This window comes from Oncorhynchus mykiss, chromosome 8 (assembly GCF_057628025.1).
Source record: "Oncorhynchus mykiss isolate SJ-2025 chromosome 8, ASM5762802v1, whole genome shotgun sequence".
Lineage (NCBI taxonomy): Eukaryota > Metazoa > Chordata > Actinopteri > Salmoniformes > Salmonidae > Oncorhynchus > Oncorhynchus mykiss.
The window spans coordinates 74,874,315-74,894,007 of NC_143029.1; the positions used below are offsets into that span (position 1 = coordinate 74,874,315).

At 44.1% G+C, this 19,693-nt stretch overlaps 1 protein-coding gene across 1 annotated transcript in view; it reads right to left on the reverse strand.

The window, feature by feature from the left end:
• LOC110530977 (epidermal growth factor receptor) overlaps window positions 1-19,693 on the reverse strand; it is an 86,120-nt gene that overhangs the window by 25,036 nt on the left and 41,391 nt on the right. Inside the window, exons 3-16 of the mRNA XM_090182576.1 lie at window positions 18,776-18,962; window positions 17,898-18,029; window positions 17,556-17,624; window positions 16,666-16,784; window positions 14,945-15,086; window positions 10,761-10,877; window positions 10,295-10,421; window positions 10,097-10,170; window positions 9,927-10,014; window positions 9,596-9,795; window positions 8,594-8,726; window positions 5,097-5,187; window positions 3,247-3,404; window positions 60-98 (exon numbers count right to left, since the gene is read on the reverse strand). Coding sequence (XP_090038702.1) covers window positions 60-98; window positions 3,247-3,404; window positions 5,097-5,187; window positions 8,594-8,726; window positions 9,596-9,795; window positions 9,927-10,014; window positions 10,097-10,170; window positions 10,295-10,421; window positions 10,761-10,877; window positions 14,945-15,086; window positions 16,666-16,784; window positions 17,556-17,624; window positions 17,898-18,029; window positions 18,776-18,962 — 1,676 coding nt within the window. The remainder of the gene's footprint in view (window positions 1-59; window positions 99-3,246; window positions 3,405-5,096; window positions 5,188-8,593; window positions 8,727-9,595; window positions 9,796-9,926; window positions 10,015-10,096; window positions 10,171-10,294; window positions 10,422-10,760; window positions 10,878-14,944; window positions 15,087-16,665; window positions 16,785-17,555; window positions 17,625-17,897; window positions 18,030-18,775; window positions 18,963-19,693) is intronic.

Here is a 19,693-nt window from a genome sequence, read left to right on the forward strand (position 1 = left end):
TAAGTTTATGTTGAATTTGAACAGTATGTTACTATTCATGATTAGAGTCACTTGCTTACCCTTTAGACTGACAGCCTTTCAGACCAGGACCAGTACATCTGTAAACATATTAGCACATATATTTCATATTTTATTGTTTTTTCTATTCAAATCAAATCAAATGTTATTAGTCACATGCGCCGAATACAACAGTGAAATGCTTACTTACGAACCCCTAACCAACAATGCAGTTTAAAGAAAATACAGATAAGAATAAGAAATAAAAGTAACAAGTCATTAAAGAGCAGCAGTAAAATAACAATAGCGAGACTATACACAGGCAGGAACCGGTACAGAGTCAATGTGAGGGGGCACCAGTTAGTTGAGGCAGTATGTACATGTAGGTAAAGTTATTAAAGTGACTATGCATAGATGACAACAGAGTAGCAGTGGTGTGGAGGGGGGGGGGGGGGGGGGGGGGCAATGCAAATAGTCTGGGTAGCCATTTGACTAGATGTTCAAGAGTCTTATGGCTTGGGGGTAGAATCTGTTTAGAAGCCTCTTGGACCTAGACTTGGCGCTGGTACCGCATTGACCATTTTTAGGGCCTTTCGCTGACACCGCCTGGTATAGAGGTCCTAGATGGCAGGAAGCTTGGCCCCAGTGATGTACTGGGCCATTCGCACTATCCTCTGTAGTGCCTTGCGGTCGGAGGCCAAACAGTTGCCATACCAGGCAGTGATGCAACCAGTCAGGATGCTCTCGGTGGTGCAGCTGTAAAACCTTTTGAGGATCTGAGAACCTATGCCAAATCTTTTCAGTCTCCTGAGGGGGAATAGGTTTTGTTGTGCCCTCTTCATGACTGTCTTGGTGTGCTTGGCCCATGTTAGTTTGTTGGTGATGTGGACTCCAAGGAACTTTAAGCTCTCAACCTGCTCCCCTGCAGCCCCGTCGATGAGATTGGCGGCGTGCTCAGTCCTCTTTTTCCTGTAGTCCACAATCATCTCCTTTGTCTTGATCATGTTGACGGAGAGATTGTTGTCCTGGCACCACACGGCCAGATCTCTGACCTCCTCCCTATAGGCTGTCTTGTCGTTGTCGGTGATCAGGCTTACCACTGCTGTCATCTGCAAACTTGTTGTTGCCAGGGTCCTTAGCTTAGTGATGAGCTTAGAGAGCACTATGATGTTGAACGCTGAGCTGTAGTCAATGAATAGCATTCTCACATAGGTGTTCTTTTTGTCCAGGTGGGAAAGGGCAGTGTTGAGTGCAATAGAGATTGCATCATTGGGGCAAATTGGAGTGGGTCTAGGGTTTATGGGATGATGGTGTTGTGAGCCATGACCAGCCTTTCAAAGCACTTCATGGATACAGACGTGAGTGCTATGGGTCGGTAGTCATTTAGGCAGGTTACCTTAGTGTTCTTGGGCACAGGCACTATGGTGGTCTGCTTAAAACATGTTGGTATTACAGACTCAGACAGGGAGATGTTGAAAATGTCAGTGAAGACACTTTCCAGTTGGCCTGCGCATGCTCGCAGTACACGTCCTGGTAATCCGTCTGGCCCTGCGGCCTTGTGAATGTTGACCTGTTTAAAGGTCTTTAAAGGGCTTGCAAAGAGCGTGATCACACTGTCTTCCAGAACAGCTGGTGCTCTTATGCATGTTTCAGTGTTACTTGCCTCGAAGAGAGCATAGAAGTAGTTTAGCTCATCTGGTAGGTTTGTGTCACTGGGCAGATCTCGGCTGTGCTTCCCTTTGTAGTCTTTAATGGTTTGCCAGCCCTGCCATATCTGACGAGTGTCAGAGCCGGTGTAGTACGATTTGAATCTTGGTCCTGTATTGACACGCTGCCTGTTTGATGGTTCGTCGGAGGGCATAGCGGGATTTGTTATAAGCTTCCGGGTTAGAGTCCCGCTCCTTGAAAGCGGCAGCTCTAGCCTTTAGGTCAGTGCGGATGCTGCCTGTAATCCATTAATTCTGGTTGGGGTATGTACGTGCAGGTCACTGTGGGGACGAGGTCATGCACTTATTGATGAAGCCAATGACTGATGTGGTGTACTCCACAATGCCATTGGAGGAATCCCGGAACATATTCCAGTCTGTGCCAGCAAAACAGTCCTGTAGCTTAGCATCTGCTCCATCTCCATCTTTTTTTCATCTGACCACTTTTTTATTGATCTAGTCACTGGTGCTTCCTGCTTTAATTTTTGCTTTTAAGCAGGAATCATGAGGATATAATTATGGTCATATTTGCCAAATGGAGGGCGAAGCAGAGCTTTTTATGCGTCTCTGTGTGTGGAGTAAAGGTGGTCCAGGGGTTTTTTCCCTCTGGTTGCACATTTAACATGCTGATAGAAATTTGGTGAACAGTAATTATGTTTCCCTGCATTAAAGTCCCCTGCTACTAGGAGCGCCACCTCTGGGTGAGTGTTTTCTTGTTTGCTTATGGCGGAATACAGCTAATTCAATTCTGTCTTAGTGCCAGCCTCAGTCTGTGGTGGTATGTAAACAGCTACGAAGAATACAGATAAACTCTCTCAGTAGGTAGTGTGGTCTACAGCTTATCATGAGATACTCTACCAAAGGCGAGCAATAGCTCGAGACCTCCTTAGATATCGTGCACCAACTGTTATTTACATAAATACATAGTCCGCCGCCCCTTGTCTTACCAGACGCTGCTGTTCTATTCTGCCGATACAGCGTATAACCAGCCAGCTGAATGTTGATATTGTCGCTGTTCAGCCATGACTCCGTGAAGCATTAGATGTTACAGCAGCTTGATGTTACAGTAGTTTAATCTTCTGCGTATCTCGTTGATTTTATTCTCCAAGGATTGCACATTTGCTAGCAGAATGGAGGGAAGTGGGGGTTTATTCGATCGCCTATGAATTTTCAGAAGGCAGCCTGCCCTTCGGCCCCTCTTTCTCTGCCTCCTCTTCACGCAGATCACGGGGATCGGGGCCTTTTCCCGAGGAAGCATTATATCCTTCATGTCGAGCTCATCAGAGTATTGAAAGGAAAAAAATTATTCTGCTAGTTCGTGGTGAGTAATCGCAGTCCTGATGTCTAGAAGTTATTTTTGGTCATAAGAGACGGTAGCGGCAACATTATATACAAAATAAGTAAACAAATTAGTTACAAACAACGCAAATAAAAAAACAATCGGCTGGGGGCACGTAAAACGTCTGCCTTCTTCTCCGGCGCCATTTGTGTATTTGTGAATTATTCATGTATTTATGCGGTTGTGACAGATGCCCTTACTTACCCCTCGGTACAGTTCTGGTGGCACAGCTGGCACACCTTCATCTTATCTGCGTATTTCCAGATGAAGGTGTTCTTGCCCCCAGCCACCCCTCTAGGGCACCACGGGACACAGTTCTCTCCATCTTTGAAGTTGGCACACCGGGTACACTGCTCATGACCCTGAAAGAGAGGAGGATAGCAAGACAATGTATTACATACACATCTAAAGAAACATTCTAAGGAAACAGCCCTACTGTGCTGAGATGTAGAATCATTAACAGACACAAGCAGTGTACCCAGTGTACCAACTTCAAAGATGGCGACAACTGTGTCCCGGGGTGCTCACATGCTAATATGTTTACAGATGTACTGATCCTGGTCTGAAAGGCTGTCAGTCTAAAGGCTAAGCAAATGACTCTGCAATAGAATGCCAGAGAAATACCTTGTGCCTATTGTTCTGGGACATAGCATGGAGAGAGACACATACTGCTACATATTATATTATAGGGGGAGAGACATCCCACTGGACAAAAACTGGTTGAATCAACATTGTTTCCACCTCAGTTCAACAACAAAATGTTGTGTGATGATGTTGAATCAACGTGGAAAACTGATTGGATTTGCAAAAAGTCATCAACGCAAGGGAATAAAAAAAACGAATTCCAATGACATGTTGACATTTTTTGTTCATGTTGAATTCCTGTTAGTTAACAACTCAACCAAATGTAAATCAAAACTAGATGTTGAAAATACATCTGTGCCCAGTGGGATACTTCTTCATAGTATATTATAGTGACACATACTACTACATAGTACACTACAGTTCAGAAGTTTGGGCTCACTTAGAAATGGCCTCAAGTCCTCAACTGGCAGCTTCATTAAATAGTACCCACAAAACACCAGTCTCAACGTCAACAGTGACTCCAGGATGCTGGCCTCCAGGATGCTGGCCTTCTAGGCAGGTACTGGTCTGTCCACTGGTCTGTCCAGTGTGTATTATTTTGCCAATCTTAATATGTTCTTTTTATTAGTCTGAGATATGGCTTTTTCTTTGCAACTCTGCCTAGAAGTCCAGTCTCCCGGAGTCGCCTCTTCCCAGTTGACGTTGACACTGGTGTTTTGCGGGTACTATTTAATGAAGCTGCCAGTTAAGGACTTGTGAGGTGTCTGTTTCTCAAACTAGGCACTCTAATGTACTTGTCCTCTTGCTCAGTTGTGCACCAGGGCCTTCCACTCCTCTTTTTATTCTGGTTAGAGACAATTTGCGTTGTTCTGTGAAGGGAGTAGTACACAGCGCTGTATGAGATCTTCAGTTTCTTGGCAATTTCTCGCATGGAATAGCCTTCATTTCTCAGAACGAGAATAGACTGACGAGTTTCAGACAAAAGTACTTCGTTTCTGGCTATTTTGAGCCTGTAATCAAACCCACAAATGCTGATGCTCCAGACACTCAACTAGTCTAAAGAAGGCCAGTTTTATTGCTTCTTTAATTAGCACAACCGTTTTCAGCTGTGCTAACATAATTACAAAAGGGTTTTCTAATGATCAATTAGCCTTTTAAAATGATAAACTTGGATTAGCTAACACAACATGCCATTGGATCACAGGAGTGATGGTTGCTGATAATGGGCCTCTGTACGCCTATGTAGATATTCCATAAAAAATCTTCAGTTTCCAGCTACAATAGTCATTTACAACATTAACAATGTCTACACTGTATTTCTGATCAATTTGATGTTATTTTAATGGACAAAAAATGTGCTTTTCTTTCAAAAACAAGGACATTTCTTTGTGACCCCAAACGTTTGAACGGTAGTGTATATTGTATTACAGAGACTGCACTGACGTAGCATATATAAGAGACACACATACTGGTCCAGAGCAGGTCTGGGTCCCGTTGAGGAGCTGACACTCAAGGTGACACTCCACACACGTCTTATTCACTTCAATCTCCCGTGGCTCCCTGCAACAATTAGGACACATGTTAGCATGAAGCATATTTCCACTAGTCTGGTCCCATATCGGTTTGTGCCATCTTGCCAACTCCTCTAGTCATTGTCCCATAGGAGTTGGTAAGATAGGGACCAGGCTATATTTCTATTGGTTGAACATTTAATTTCAGATAGTTGCATTTGCAGTGAAATACTTGATCCCGTTCCTCATAGCAGTAGTTAAATTGTATGCAAGGTTGATGCTCAATGTTTGACAGAGGAGAGGACTCCCAAAGTTAAACAGCTATGAGTTAAGTGATTCCATTCCAGCTGAGAGAACTTTCTTCACGTGAATTTAGTTCATTACCAAAAGTGAACAATTCTACTGTAAGTACTGTCTTACTACCTTCCTTAGATATACTCCATCTGTTTTTACTGTTAAATTCCATGTAACATCGTTTCATGCAACATCGTTTCTTGCAAAATACACGTTTTTCTTTGCCAAGTATACAACAAGTTACTTTCACTCTTCCTCCCTGCTTCAGCTACAGAATCAGGTTACAATGTCTCCTCTCTCACCCCTCCAGTAGGTTACAATGGCTCCTCTCTCACCCCTCCAGTAGGTTACAATGGCTCCTTATCTCACCCCTCCAGTATGTTACAATGGCTCCTCTCTCACCCCTCCAGTAGGTTACAATGGCTCCTCTCTCACCCCTCCAGTAGGTTACAATGGCTCCTCTCTCACCCCTCCAGTAGGTTACAATGGCTCCTTATCTCACCCCTCCAGTAGGTTACAATGGCTCCTCTCTCACCCCTCCAGTAGGTTACAATGGCTCCTCTCTCACCCCTCCAGTAGGTTACAATGGCTCCTCTCTCACCCCTCCAGTAGGTTACAATGGCTCCTCTCTCACCCCTCCAGTAGGTTACAATGGCTCCTCTCTCACCCCTCCAGTAGGTTACAATGGCTCCTCTCTCACCCCTCCAGTAGGTTACAATGGCTCCTCTCTCACCCCTCCAGTAGGTTACAATGGCTCCTCTCTCACCCCTCCAGTAGGTTACAATGGCTCCTTATCTCACCCCTCCAGTAGGTTACAATGGCTCCTTATCTCACCCCTCCAGTAGGTTACAATGGTTCCTTATCTCACCCCTCCAGTAGGTTACAATGGTTCCTCTCTCACCCCTCCAGTAGGTTGCAATGGCTCCTCTCTCACCCCTCCAGTAGGTTACAATGGCTCCTTATCTCACCCCTCCAGTAGGTTACAATGGCTCCTCTCTCACCCCTCCAGTAGGTTACAATGGCTCCTTATCTCACCCCTCCAGTAGGTTACAATGGCTCCTTATCTCACCCCTCGAGTAGGTTACAATGGCTCCTTATCTCAACCCTCCAGTAGGTTACAATGGCTCCTCTCTCACCCCTCCAGTAGGTTACAATGGCTCCTTATCTCACCCCTCCAGTAGGTTACAATGGCTCCTTATCTCACCCCTCCAGTAGGTTACAATGGTTCCTCTCTCACCCCTCCAGTAGGTTGCAATGGCTCCTCTCTCACCCCTCCAGTAGGTTACAATGGCTCCTTATCTCACCCCTCCAGTAGGTTACAATGGCTCCTCTCTCACCCCTCCAGTAGGTTACAATGGCTCCTTATCTCACCCCTCCAGTAGGTTACAATGGCTCCTTATCTCACCCCTCCAGTAGGTTACAATGGCTCCTTATCTCACCCCTCCAGTAGGTTACAATGGCTCCTCTCTCACCCCTCCAGTAGGTTACAATGGCTCCTTATCTCACCCCTCCAGTAGGTTACAATGGCTCCTTATCTCACCCCTCCAGTAGGTTACAATGGTTCCTTATCTCACCCCTCCAGTAGGTTACAATGGTTCCTCTCTCACCCCTCCAGTAGGTTGCAATGGCTCCTCTCTCACCCCTCCAGTAGGTTACAATGGCTCCTTATCTCACCCCTCCAGTAGGTTACAATGGCTCCTCTCTCACCCCTCCAGTAGGTTACAATGGCTCCTTATCTCACCCCTCCAGTAGGTTACAATGGCTCCTCTCTCACCCCTCCAGTAGGTTACAATGGCTCCTCTCTCACCCCTCCAGTAGGTTACAATGGCTCCTCTCTCACCCCTCCAGTAGGTTACAATGGCTCCTCTCTCACCCCTCCAGTAGGTTACAATGGCTCCTCTCTCACCCCTCCAGTAGGTTACAATGGCTCCTCTCTCACCCCTCCAGTAGGTTACAATGGCTCCTCTCTCACCCCTCCAGTAGGTTACAATGGCTCCTCTCTCACCCCTCCAGTAGGTTACAATGGCTCCTTATCTCACCCCTCCAGTAGGTTACAATGGCTCCTTATCTCACCCCTCCAGTAGGTTACAATGGTTCCTTATCTCACCCCTCCAGTAGGTTACAATGGTTCCTCTCTCACCCCTCCAGTAGGTTGCAATGGCTCCTCTCTCACCCCTCCAGTAGGTTACAATGGCTCCTTATCTCACCCCTCCAGTAGGTTACAATGGCTCCTCTCTCACCCCTCCAGTAGGTTACAATGGCTCCTTATCTCACCCCTCCAGTAGGTTACAATGGCTCCTTATCTCACCCCTCGAGTAGGTTACAATGGCTCCTTATCTCAACCCTCCAGTAGGTTACAATGGCTCCTCTCTCACCCCTCCAGTAGGTTACAATGGCTCCTTATCTCACCCCTCCAGTAGGTTACAATGGCTCCTTATCTCACCCCTCCAGTAGGTTACAATGGTTCCTCTCTCACCCCTCCAGTAGGTTGCAATGGCTCCTCTCTCACCCCTCCAGTAGGTTACAATGGCTCCTTATCTCACCCCTCCAGTAGGTTACAATGGCTCCTCTCTCACCCCTCCAGTAGGTTACAATGGCTCCTTATCTCACCCCTCCAGTAGGTTACAATGGCTCCTTATCTCACCCCTCCAGTAGGTTACAATGGCTCCTTATCTCACCCCTCCAGTAGGTTACAATGGCTCCTCTCTCACCCCTCCAGTAGGTTACAATGGCTCCTTATCTCACCCCTCCAGTAGGTTACAATGGCTCCTTATCTCACCCCTCCAGTAGGTTACAATGGTTCCTTATCTCACCCCTCCAGTAGGTTACAATGGTTCCTCTCTCACCCCTCCAGTAGGTTGCAATGGCTCCTCTCTCACCCCTCCAGTAGGTTACAATGGCTCCTTATCTCACCCCTCCAGTAGGTTACAATGGCTCCTCTCTCACCCCTCCAGTAGGTTACAATGGCTCCTTATCTCACCCCTCCAGTAGGTTACAATGGCTCCTTATCTCACCCCTCCAGTAGGTTACAATGGCTCCTTATCTCACCCCTCCAGTAGGTTACAATGGCTCCTTATCTCACCCCTCCAGTAGGTTACAATGGCTCCTTATCTCACCACTCCAGTAGGTTACAATGGGGAACAGATAGGGGCTCCTCTCACCCCTCCAGTAGGTTGCAGGAGTCGACACAGCTTCCTGCTCGGCTGTAGTCCTGACAGGCGAAACACATGGTGGGTCCAGGACCCCAGCAGCCATCTCTGGTACACATCCTGTCACACGTGCTGTTCTGCATCCCTGCAAACACACATACAGACGCATACTATAGATAGGCCCAAAACATTGTGAAAGACTCCAGTCACCCAAGCCTTAACTGTTCTCTTCTACCGCACGTCAAGGTCCAAAAGGCTCCTTAACAGCTTCTACCCCCAAGCCATAAAACTGCTGAACAATTAATTAAATGGCCACCTGGACTATTTACATTGACCCCTCCCCTCGCTCCTTTGATTTTACACTGCTGCTACTCGCTGTTTATTATCTACGGTATGCATAGTCACTTTACCTCTACCTACCTCGACTAACCTTTACCCCAGCACATTGACTCGGTACCGGTACCCCCTGTATATAGCCTCGGTATTGTTATTTTATTGTGCTACTTTTATTTTTTTTATTACTTTATTTGATTTAGTAAATATTTTCTTAACTCTATTTCTTGAACTGCATTGTTGGTGAAGGGCTTGTATAAGTAAGCATTTCACCTGTTGTATTCGGAGCATTTGACAAATAACATTTGATATCAATACAAAATAAGTTTGAACCCTTTTCTCTTTTCACACAACCCTGCACAAGCAACAGGCTAGCGTTAATTTCCTTTCTCCCACAATAACACTCCATCATCATTGCATTCTGTATCTATCACAGTTTTATTACCACAACAATAGAGGGTAAATATTATCTCGGAGCCACTCATATCCCAGTGTAACCATTCGTTTAGTAAGACCCGAACATGTTATCGCTAATTTGTCATGGGCTTGAGCTGATATCATGGTGTTGACTCCTGGTGTTTGTTGTGTATCTCCTGTTTGTTAGTGTTCCCTTTTTTTCTGTTATGTGACCACAAAAATCTATTAAAATGTTAATCATAAAAAAATGACTGAATGATTTACCGCAGTCGGCTGCGTCGGCGTTGTTCTCCAGCCGGGCGGTCTGAGTGTTGGACTTGAACAACTGCTTCCAGTGGTGATTCTTGGTGTAGCAGAGGTTGGGGTTTTTTGCAATGACCACGTCTCCGTCACTGATCTCCTTCAGGTTACGCAGCCCCAGGTGGGTGATGGTTAACTGGGTTATGGCCAAGCTCAACAGAACACTGAGAACAGAGAGAGGGAGAGAGAGAGGAGTTAAAGGGATATTGAATGAGTCACATCAACTCATTCACAGTCAGTGGCACCCTGTAGTAGAGGCTGAGGTTTAGAGAGAGACCAGGAACAGTGATCTTACCGCTTGGTCCGTCCACGGATGATCTCCAGGTTCTCAAATGGACTGAGGGACGTCATGTTCTCAGGCCAGTTCTGAATCAGCAAGTACCCTGGAAGATGAATAGATGTTTTTGTAATAATCGTGAAAAGTGCATTTTTGTCTGATTTGAACTGCCATGGCTCTATTCTTACCGGTAATTTCTCTAACTGTCTTGAAAACTTCTAGCTTGGCCGGATCCATCTTAGGTGCTTTGGTGAACGTGTCCCTGTGAATAGCAATAACAACTGTGATATGCATCTGTCATATTTGTGAATTTCACAATACAAAGGTTAGAAATGATCTATGATGTTTCTACAATTTCAAAAGACCTTAATGCGCTCACTACTTACCCATGGATAGATGTGTAGATAATAGCAATGTTCCCATTGATTTTGGTACAGTTTTTAAATGTGTCAATGTTGGTGGCATTAATTGACAGAATATTGGAAAGTTTTCCCATTCCAAGTCCATTGCAAACTGTGAAAATTAGTAACATATTAATAAAAACAAACGTGGCTACTAATTTCTTGCCACACAGAAAAGTTAGTTTGAGAAATCAAAAGCCCCCAAAAACAGAAGACTAGTGCAGTACATCAGGTTAAAATATATTTTTATTCAATAAGTAAAATTCAAAAATCAGAAAATCCTCTATTGGAAATAAAATGGTATTGAACACAACCCTGCAGTGCATCTTTGGGGAATAACACTGGGGTGAACTTGACATGTTATAGAGAGGCACATTCATGCAGTATCATCGTGAATGCCATAATCCCTGCCATCAGAATATATAGTAGGAGCTGTAGCAGTATTAACCACCTTTGGGGCACAGTCCATCACACTTCTTGCACTTCCTGACCCCTCCCTCGTCCACCTCGTATGTGTCACCACTGCATGTCCGAACGCACGCTCCATGGTCCGTCACCACATAGTTATCTGAGGAGGAAAAAATAAATAAACAATTATTCAAAGGAATAAAACTATGAAAATATATAATAAACCTATATAATGCAATACTGCAGGACAGTATTTTAGGCATGCCAGAGGTTGAGTGCTGATTCTAACAGAAAGTGGAGGCTGCTGCATTAGCACACCCTAAAACTACAACATTTTCTTTCCTCGCTTATGCAGTTTATGATTAAACTCAGTCTGACACAGACTGACTGACACGAACACCAGGCTAGAGGGACCATGTGGCCCCTTGTTCAAAATACCAGATCTGAACATTTCACATCACTGAGACTCATACAGTACCAGTCAAAAGTTTAGACACACCTTCTCATTCAAGGGTTTTCTTTATTTTTACTATTTTCTACATTGTAGAATAAAAGTGAACAATTCAAAACTATGAAGTTAGTGTTAAACAAATGAAAATATATTTTAGTTTTTAGATTCTTAAAAGTAGCCACCCATTGCCTTGATGACAGCTTTGCACACTCTTGGCATTCTCTCAGCCAGCTTCATTTGGACTGCTTTTCCAACAGTCTTGAAGGAGTTCCCACATATGCTGAGCACATGTTGGCTGCTTTTCCTGACAGTGTCACCAGCAAAGCACCCCCACACCATCACACCTCCTACTCCATGCCTCACACATGGAACCACACATGCGGAAATCATCCGTTCACCTACTCTGCGTCTCACAAAGACACGGCGGTTGGAAACAAAAATCTCTAATTTGGACTCATCAGACCAAAGGACAGATTTCCACCAGTCTAATGTCCATTGCTCGTGTTTCTTGGCCCAAGCAAGTCTCTTTTTCTTATTGCTGTCCTTTAGTAGTGGTTTCTTTGCAGCAATTTGACCATGAAGGCCTGATTAACGCAGTCTCCTCTGAACAGTTGATGTTGAGATGTCTGTTACTTGAACTATGTGAAACATTTATTTGGCCTGCAATTTCTGAGGCTGGTAACTAATGAATTCTGGGTCTTCCTTTCCTGTGGGGTTCTCATGAGAGCCAGATTCATCATAGCGCTTAATGGGTTTTGCCAGTGGTGTAAAGTACTTAAATAAAAATACTTTAAAGTACTACTTTAGTCGTTTTTTGGGGGGTCTGTACTATTTATATTTTGACTACTTTTACTTCACTACATTCCTAAAGAAAATTATGTACTTTTTACTCCATACATTTTACCTGACACCCAAAAGTACTTGTTACATTTCGAATGCTTAGCAGGACAGAAAATGGTCCAATTGCCACACTTATCAAGAGAACATCCCTGGTCATCCCTACTGCCTCTGATCTGGCGGACTCACTAAACACAAATGCTTTGTTTTTAAATTATGTCTGAGTGTTGGAGTGTGACCCTGGCTATTCATTCATTCAAGGATTTTTTTAAATTCTTACTTTTACTTTTTATACTTACAGTTGAAGTCGTAAGTTTACATTCACCTTAGCCAAATACATTTGAACTCAGTTTTTCACAATTCCTGACATTTAATCCTAGTAAGAATTCCCCGTCTTAGGTCAGTTAGGATCACCACTTTATTTTAAGAATGTGAAATGTCAGAATAATGGTTGAGAGAATGATTTATTTCAGCTTTTATTTCTTTTATCACATTCCCAGTGGGTCAGAAGTTTACCATACACTCAATTAGCATTTGGTAGCATTGCCTTTAAAATTGTTTAACTTAGGTCAAACGTTTCAGGTTGCCTTCCACAAGTTTCCCACAATAAGTTGGGTGAACTTTGGCCCATTCCTCCTGACAGAGCTGGTGTAACTGAGTCAGGTTTGTAGGCCTCCTTGCTCGCACACGCTTTTTCAGAAGCCATTTTTCTACAACTATGGAAGTATGCTTGGGGTCATTGTCCATTTGGAAGACCCATTTGTGACCAAGCTTTAACTTCCTGACTGATGTCTTGAGATGTTGCTTCAATATATCCACATTTTCCTTCCTCATGATGCCAAACAGTTCTATTTTTGTTTCATCAGACCAAAAGTACGATCTTTGTCCCCATTTGCAGTTGCAAACCGTAGTCTGGCTTTTTTATGGCGGTTTTGGAGCAGTGGCTTCTTCCTTGCTTAGCGTCCTTTCAGGTTATGTCGATATAGGACTCGTTTTACTGTGGATATAGATAATTTTGTACCTGTTTCCTCCAGCATCTTCACAAGGTCCTTTGCTGTTGTTCTGGGATTGATTTGCACTTTTCGCACCAAAGTATGTTCATCTCTAGGAGACAGAATGCGTCTCCTTCCTGAGCGGTATGATGGCTGCGTGGTCCCATGGTGTTTATACTTACGTACTATTGTTTGTACAGATGAACGTGGTACCGTCAGGCATTTGGAAATTGCTCCCAATGATGAACCAGACTTGTGGAGGTCTACAACTTTTTTTCCTGATGTTTTTGCTGATTTCTTTTGATGTTCCCATGATGAAATACATCCACAGGTACACCTCCAATTGACTCAAATGATGTCAATTAGCCTATCAGAAGCTGCTAAAGCCATGACATAATTTTCTGTAATTTTCCAAGCTGTTTAAAGGCAGTCAGCTTAGTGTATGTAAACTTCGGACCCACTGGAATTGTGATACAGTGAATGATACGTGAAATAATCTGTCTGTAAACAATTGTTGGAAAAATTACTTGTGTCATGCACAAAGTAGATGTCCTAACCAACTTGCCAAAACTATAGTTTGTTAACAAGAAATTTGTGGAGTGGTTGAAAAACAAGTTTTAATGACTCCAACCTAAGTGTATGTAAACTACCCAAGTAAAATAAGTATATTTTAGCAATTACTTTTACTTTTGATACTTAAGTATATTTAAAACCAAATACTTTTAGACTTTTACTCAAGTAGTATTTTACTGGGTGACTTTCACTTGAGTCATTTTCTATGCAGATATCTTTACATGTACTCACGTATGAGATTTGAGTACTTTTTCCACCACTGTTTTTTTGCAACTGCACTTGAAGAAACGTTCAAAGTTCTAGAAATTTTCCAGATTGACTGACCTTCATTTCTTAAAGTAATGATGGACTGTCATTTTTCTTTGCTTACTTGAGCTGTTCTTGTCATAATAAGGACTTGTACCAAATAGGGCTATCTTCTGTATTCCACCCATACCTTGTCACAACACAACTGATTGGCTCAAATGCATTAAGAAGGAAAGAGATTCCACAAACGTTTAAATAAGGCACACCTATTCATTGAAATGAATTCATGAAGCTGATTGAGAGAATGCCAAGAGTGTGCAAAGCTGTCATCAAGGCAAAGGGTAGATACTTTGAAGAATCGCAAATATAAATTATATATTTTGATTTGTTTAACACTGTTTTGGTTACTACATGATTCCAAATGTGTTATTTCATAGTTTTGATGTCATCACTATTATTCTATAATGTAGAAAATAGTAAAAAAGAAAGAATAACCCTTGTGTCCAAACTTTTGACTGGTACTGTATGTGTTGTCTGTAGACCTGGTTGAAGCCCCCTCTGTGTACAGTTTATAAACCAGGGCTTCCCAGTCCTGGTCCTGGAGGGCCAAAACACGTCTGGTTTTTGTTTCTACCTGGTAGTTAATTGCACTAATTGAGTAACTCAAGTTGAAGACATACCGGGGTACTGCAGGCTGCCATTAGTAACTAAATGATGATCTGTATAACTTATTTTGTGTGTAATTGTAAAGCTCAAGGAGACACATCTGGTGTATTAGAAGCAGTTATTGGTACCATGATTGTCTTCTAATATTTTATTTATTTACACGAAGATTGCCAATTTTCCATTCACTATAATGGGGATCCTGTTTTCTGCTAACAATGCCTGCTGTACCACAGTCAGCTTTGAACTTCTGTGGCTTCAATGAGACGGGGGAGTCGTTCTCCCCTGGTCCCAGGTCTGAATTAGTCCGTGATTAGGTAGAGGATGAAAACCAGAAGTGTTTCGGCCCTCCAGTACCAGGATGGGGCAGCCATGTTCTAAACAATCCTTATATAATTTATCCTATACTGCAGCCTCATAGAGGAGGTAATGGGGGGACACGGAGGGCTATGGGGGTTTTCTTACGAGGACAAGTCTTGACGCAGGTGGCCCCAAAGTTGTACTTCCCGTCTGGGTTGTTGACCAATTGGTGAAGGTTGCGGTCGTAGAGCAGGAGGCGGGGACACGAGTCTTTACACATCCCATCATCCTGAAAGTCACGGCAGGCCTACGACATCAGAGAGGGTTGTGTTTATTAGGCACCAAACGGAAGAAAACAGACTGACACCGGGAGGGACAACCTGAACTTGTCCAATAGGAAATGCTTGTTTTCACTTTCCATTGCAAAATGTTTTAAATGGCCTAATCACAGTGCTTGACTTGGACAATAGGTTTGGGTACTCATTTTGGGTGCCGGTACTGTTTATATTTAGGTGCAGGAGCTCCGCAATACTTTTGAGCTAATATTCTACGAAGAGGAACAGGAGCTCAAACAGTAGAACATTTGAGGTGCCGGTACTCAGCTCCTGTGAGCTCCTACCCAAGTCAAGTACTGCCTAATCATCAATTCAACCCAGCCAACCCAGAAAGCACTAGGACCATATAACAGAGCCATATATACTCAGATGATAACACTGCATTTCTATTTCATGCCTTAGGTTAGCCAGAGAGGAATAGGTGACTGGCTTAGCTTCTCAAGGCACTGTCAAAAAGCAGCGTTTAGCCAGTGGTCACTGGATGCAAGAGCAACACAATTTGGTTTCAATCATAAAGTGGATAGAAAACACTGTTACGGGTCGGTGTATGGTTGGTCGTGAGCCAGTAAGTCACAAGGGAGCCTCATAAGAGAGAAATAATTATGTGTGAAATGCAATGTGGGTCTGTTTCCTCAAATCCTTGACTCTTGAGTGACGACACTGTTATTGGGTTAAGAAATAACTTGAAATAATACATAATAGCTTGTGAGAGATGCAAGTGTCCTCCCTTATGGAGCCACTCATGGCCTCTCTCCCTATAACCTCTGACCCCAGTAATATGTGAAGGTGGCTTCAGTCTCTCTCTTCCTGGTAAAATCACATGACATGGTGAGGTAATAATCCTGACCCCAGTACAGTGTGTGAAGTTGGTGTTTCTGTCAGTCTCTCACCAGACAGTCCTGGTCCAGTACAGTGTGTGAAGTTGGTGTTTCTGTCAGTCTCTCACCAGACAGTCTGGGTCCAGTGGAGTGTGTGAAGTTGGTGTTTCTGTCAGTCTCTCAACAGACAGTCTGGGTCCAGTAGAGTGTGAAGTTGGTGTTTCTGTCAGTCTCTCAACAGACAGTCTGGGTCCAGTACAGTGTGAAGGTGGGTTACGGTTAGGGTCTCTCACCAGACAGTCAGGGTCCAGTAGAGTGTGAAGGTGGGTTATGGTTAGGGTCTCTCACCAGACAGTCTGGGTCCAGTACAGTGTGAAGGTGGGTTATGGTTAGGGTCTCTCACCAGACAGTCTGGGTCCAGTACAGTGTGAAGGTGGGTTATGGTTAGGGTCTCTCACCAGACAGTCTGGGTCCAGTACAGTGTGAAGGTGGGTTATGGTTAGGGTCTCTCACCAGACAGTCTGGGTCCAGTACAGTGTGAAGGTGGGTTATGGTTAGGGTCTCTCACCAGACAGTCTGGGTCCAGTACAGTGTGAAGGTGGGTTATGGTTAGGGTCTCTCACCAGACAGTCTGGGTCCAGTACAGTGTGAAGGTGGGTTATGGTTAGGGTCTCTCACCAGACAGTCTGGGTCCAGTACAATGTGAAGGTGGGTTATGGTTAAGGTCTCTCACCAGACAGTCTGTAGGTCTGGGTCCAGTGCAGCCTGCAGCACAGTGTTCGTTGCAGCAGTCGATGGGGGACGGACCCTTACACCTCTTAGAGCACTGCTGGGCACAGTTCAGCTTTGTCACTATAAAGGGATTAGAAATGCCAAATCATATTTTATTTGTCACATGCTTGGTAAACAACAGGTGTAGACTAACAGTGAAATGCTGAGTTACTGCCCTTCCAAACAATGCAAAGAGAAAGAAAATAGAAAAATAATAGAAAAGTAAAACACATAATAATTCTGTAAAAATAATAATAAATACACAATGAGAAATTATAACTTTGCTATAAACACGAGGTACCAGTCCCGAGTCCTTGTGCCGGAGTAAGAGGTAATTGAGATAAATATGTACATATACAGTAACTAGGAATTAAGTAACTAGGCAACAGGATAGATAATAAACAGTAGCAGAAGCATTTGTTATTGGTCAAAAGATTTCTGGTTTGAATCCCCGAGCCAACTAGGTAAAAAGTCTGTCAATGTGCCCTTGAGCAAGGGATTTAACCCTAATTGCTCCTGTAAGTCACTCTGGATAAGAGCGCCTGCTAAACAACTCAAATGTAAAATAGTCTGGGTAGATATTTAGTTAATTATTTAACTAAACTATTTTGGGGTTAGAAGCTGTTGGTTCCTTAGTTCGTGCATCGGTACTGCTAGCCGTGCGGTAGCTGAGAGAACAGTCTATGACTTGAGTGGCTGGAATCTTTGAACATTTTTCTGGCCTTCCTCTGACACCGCCTGGTATAGAGGTCCTGGATGGCAGGGAGCTCAGCCCCAGTGATGTAATGGACCGTATGCACTACCCTCTGTAGCACCTTGCAGTTGTGTATGGTTTAAACTTGAAAGACTTACACGTCTGGCAGTGTTCTGGGCCGGGCGCCCAACAGGAACCATTGAAGCATCCAGGATCACATCTTTTACCTACAAAAACATAGACACAAATAAAAGTTTAGCAAAAGCTTAACTTCCAAACCATTACTTTAATGTTTAATCAAATAAAGTTGGAATATTTGACAGTTGAAAGTGAAACATTACGAAACTGTTGGCCAAACTTGTTGAAGCAGCTTCCTGTTAATATCTTACAACATGAACCAGTCTAGCCTCAAGGGTGTATAAAAACACAAAACCTTGAATGGGATTATGGTAGGTACATTTATGTGACGCAATGTTTGTGTTCTAACAGGAGCTCCTTACAGAGCCGATTGTTGCTGGGTTCAGGTAACTGCATGTTGGGTTTGCTGTTACTGTTTACAATGTCCAACCACTGGATGGTCTCCACGTTACACAGCTGGTTGTCTGAGAACTTCACTCCTCCTTTCAGGATCTCTGGAAATTGGAGAGAGACTTGTTTATTTTCAGGTGGAAGCTAAATATTGGTGTGAATTAATCATTGTAATAAAGCTGTGTAGATGAAATACAACAAACGACTGAATCTTCAGATTCTGATGCAAGCCTAACTTCAACTCTAACCTCAAGCCTAACCTCAGCTTCATGTCCACATCCTGGTTCAACCCTCATGTCCACATCCTGGTTCAACCCTAACCCTAGCTTCAACCCGAACCTCAACTTCGTGACCACATCCTGGTTCAACCCTAAACCTAGCTTCATGTCCACATCCTGGTTCAACCCTAACCCTAGCTTCATGTCCATATCCTGGTTCAACCCTAACCCTAGCTTCATGTCCATATCCTGGTTCAACCCTAACCCTAGAGTCATGTCCATATCCTGGTTCAACCCTAACCCTAGCTTCATGTCCATATCCTGGTTCAACCCTAACCCCAGCTTCATATCCATATCCTGGTTCAACCCTAACCCCAGCTTCATATCCATATCCTGGTTCAACCCTAACCCCAGCTTCATATCCATATCCTGGTTCAACCCTAACCATAGCTTTGTGTCCACATCCCGGGTTAACCCTAATCCTCAACCCTAACCCTATTTTATAGCTTATAACTAGGGCTTAGAGTTTCCCTGGTTTGGCCCTAGTATGTGAGAATTCCCACAGTGACTAGTCATTATGAGGCTGGGTATTGACCTGCCTGGACAGAGCAGGGACAGGCCTATAGACTGACCTGTGAGGCTGGTCAGAGGCAGCTCAGTGGTGCCTGCTCGCATGGACTTGTTATAGTTCAGCACCACAGCCAGGGCAAAGCCACTGTCATAGAGAGTGTGGCCTCGGATGATGCGCAGGTTGTCCAGGGGAATCCTGTTGGCTGTGTTGAGGGCGATCAGAACGTAGCCACCCACCTCCTGGATGGACTGGAGGCAAACAAGGAAAGGTTTAACTGGACTTCACACGCTATGCCAGTGGTGAACAACTCCACACCTACAGGGTCCAGCTTCAGTCCTGCTGGTTTTCACATCAGCCTGTCTATATCCTCATAGCTAGATATATCCTGCATACCTAAATAACGTAATAACATAATGACGCCACATAAAATTTTGCGCTACACAGCATTCCTAAATTAGCCCACAATGTCTGCTGTGTGGATCGAGCAGTCATTTGAAAGAGTAACAACATTTCAGCAAGACAACTTAAAGGCGAAGTCCATTAAGGCCAAGATAATAGAATTCATTACCATTGACAATCAACCGTTCTCTGTCGTCGGTGATGTTGGCTTTCGCCGACTGGTTGAGCACCGGTACACACTACCAAGTGTGCTATTTTTCAGATGTTGCCCTACCGGAGTTACACAGTAATACTGTCACTGCTATTAGCTTCACGACTAACATTTGGACCAGCGATGTCAGCCCCATGAGCATGCTGAGTCTGACAGCACAGTGGGTCCACGAGGACTTCCTACTGAGGAAAGCTGTATTGCATGCTCATGAATGTGCTGGTTGTCATACAGCTGCTGCCATTTCAATGACATTTGACAACATGTTTGAAACATGAACACACTAGCTAGCTAGCTCCATTCAAACAACTGACTGGAGAAATAAGCTCATCAACTGCACCTGCAGCAGACGTGATACCCTCTGTCATGGCA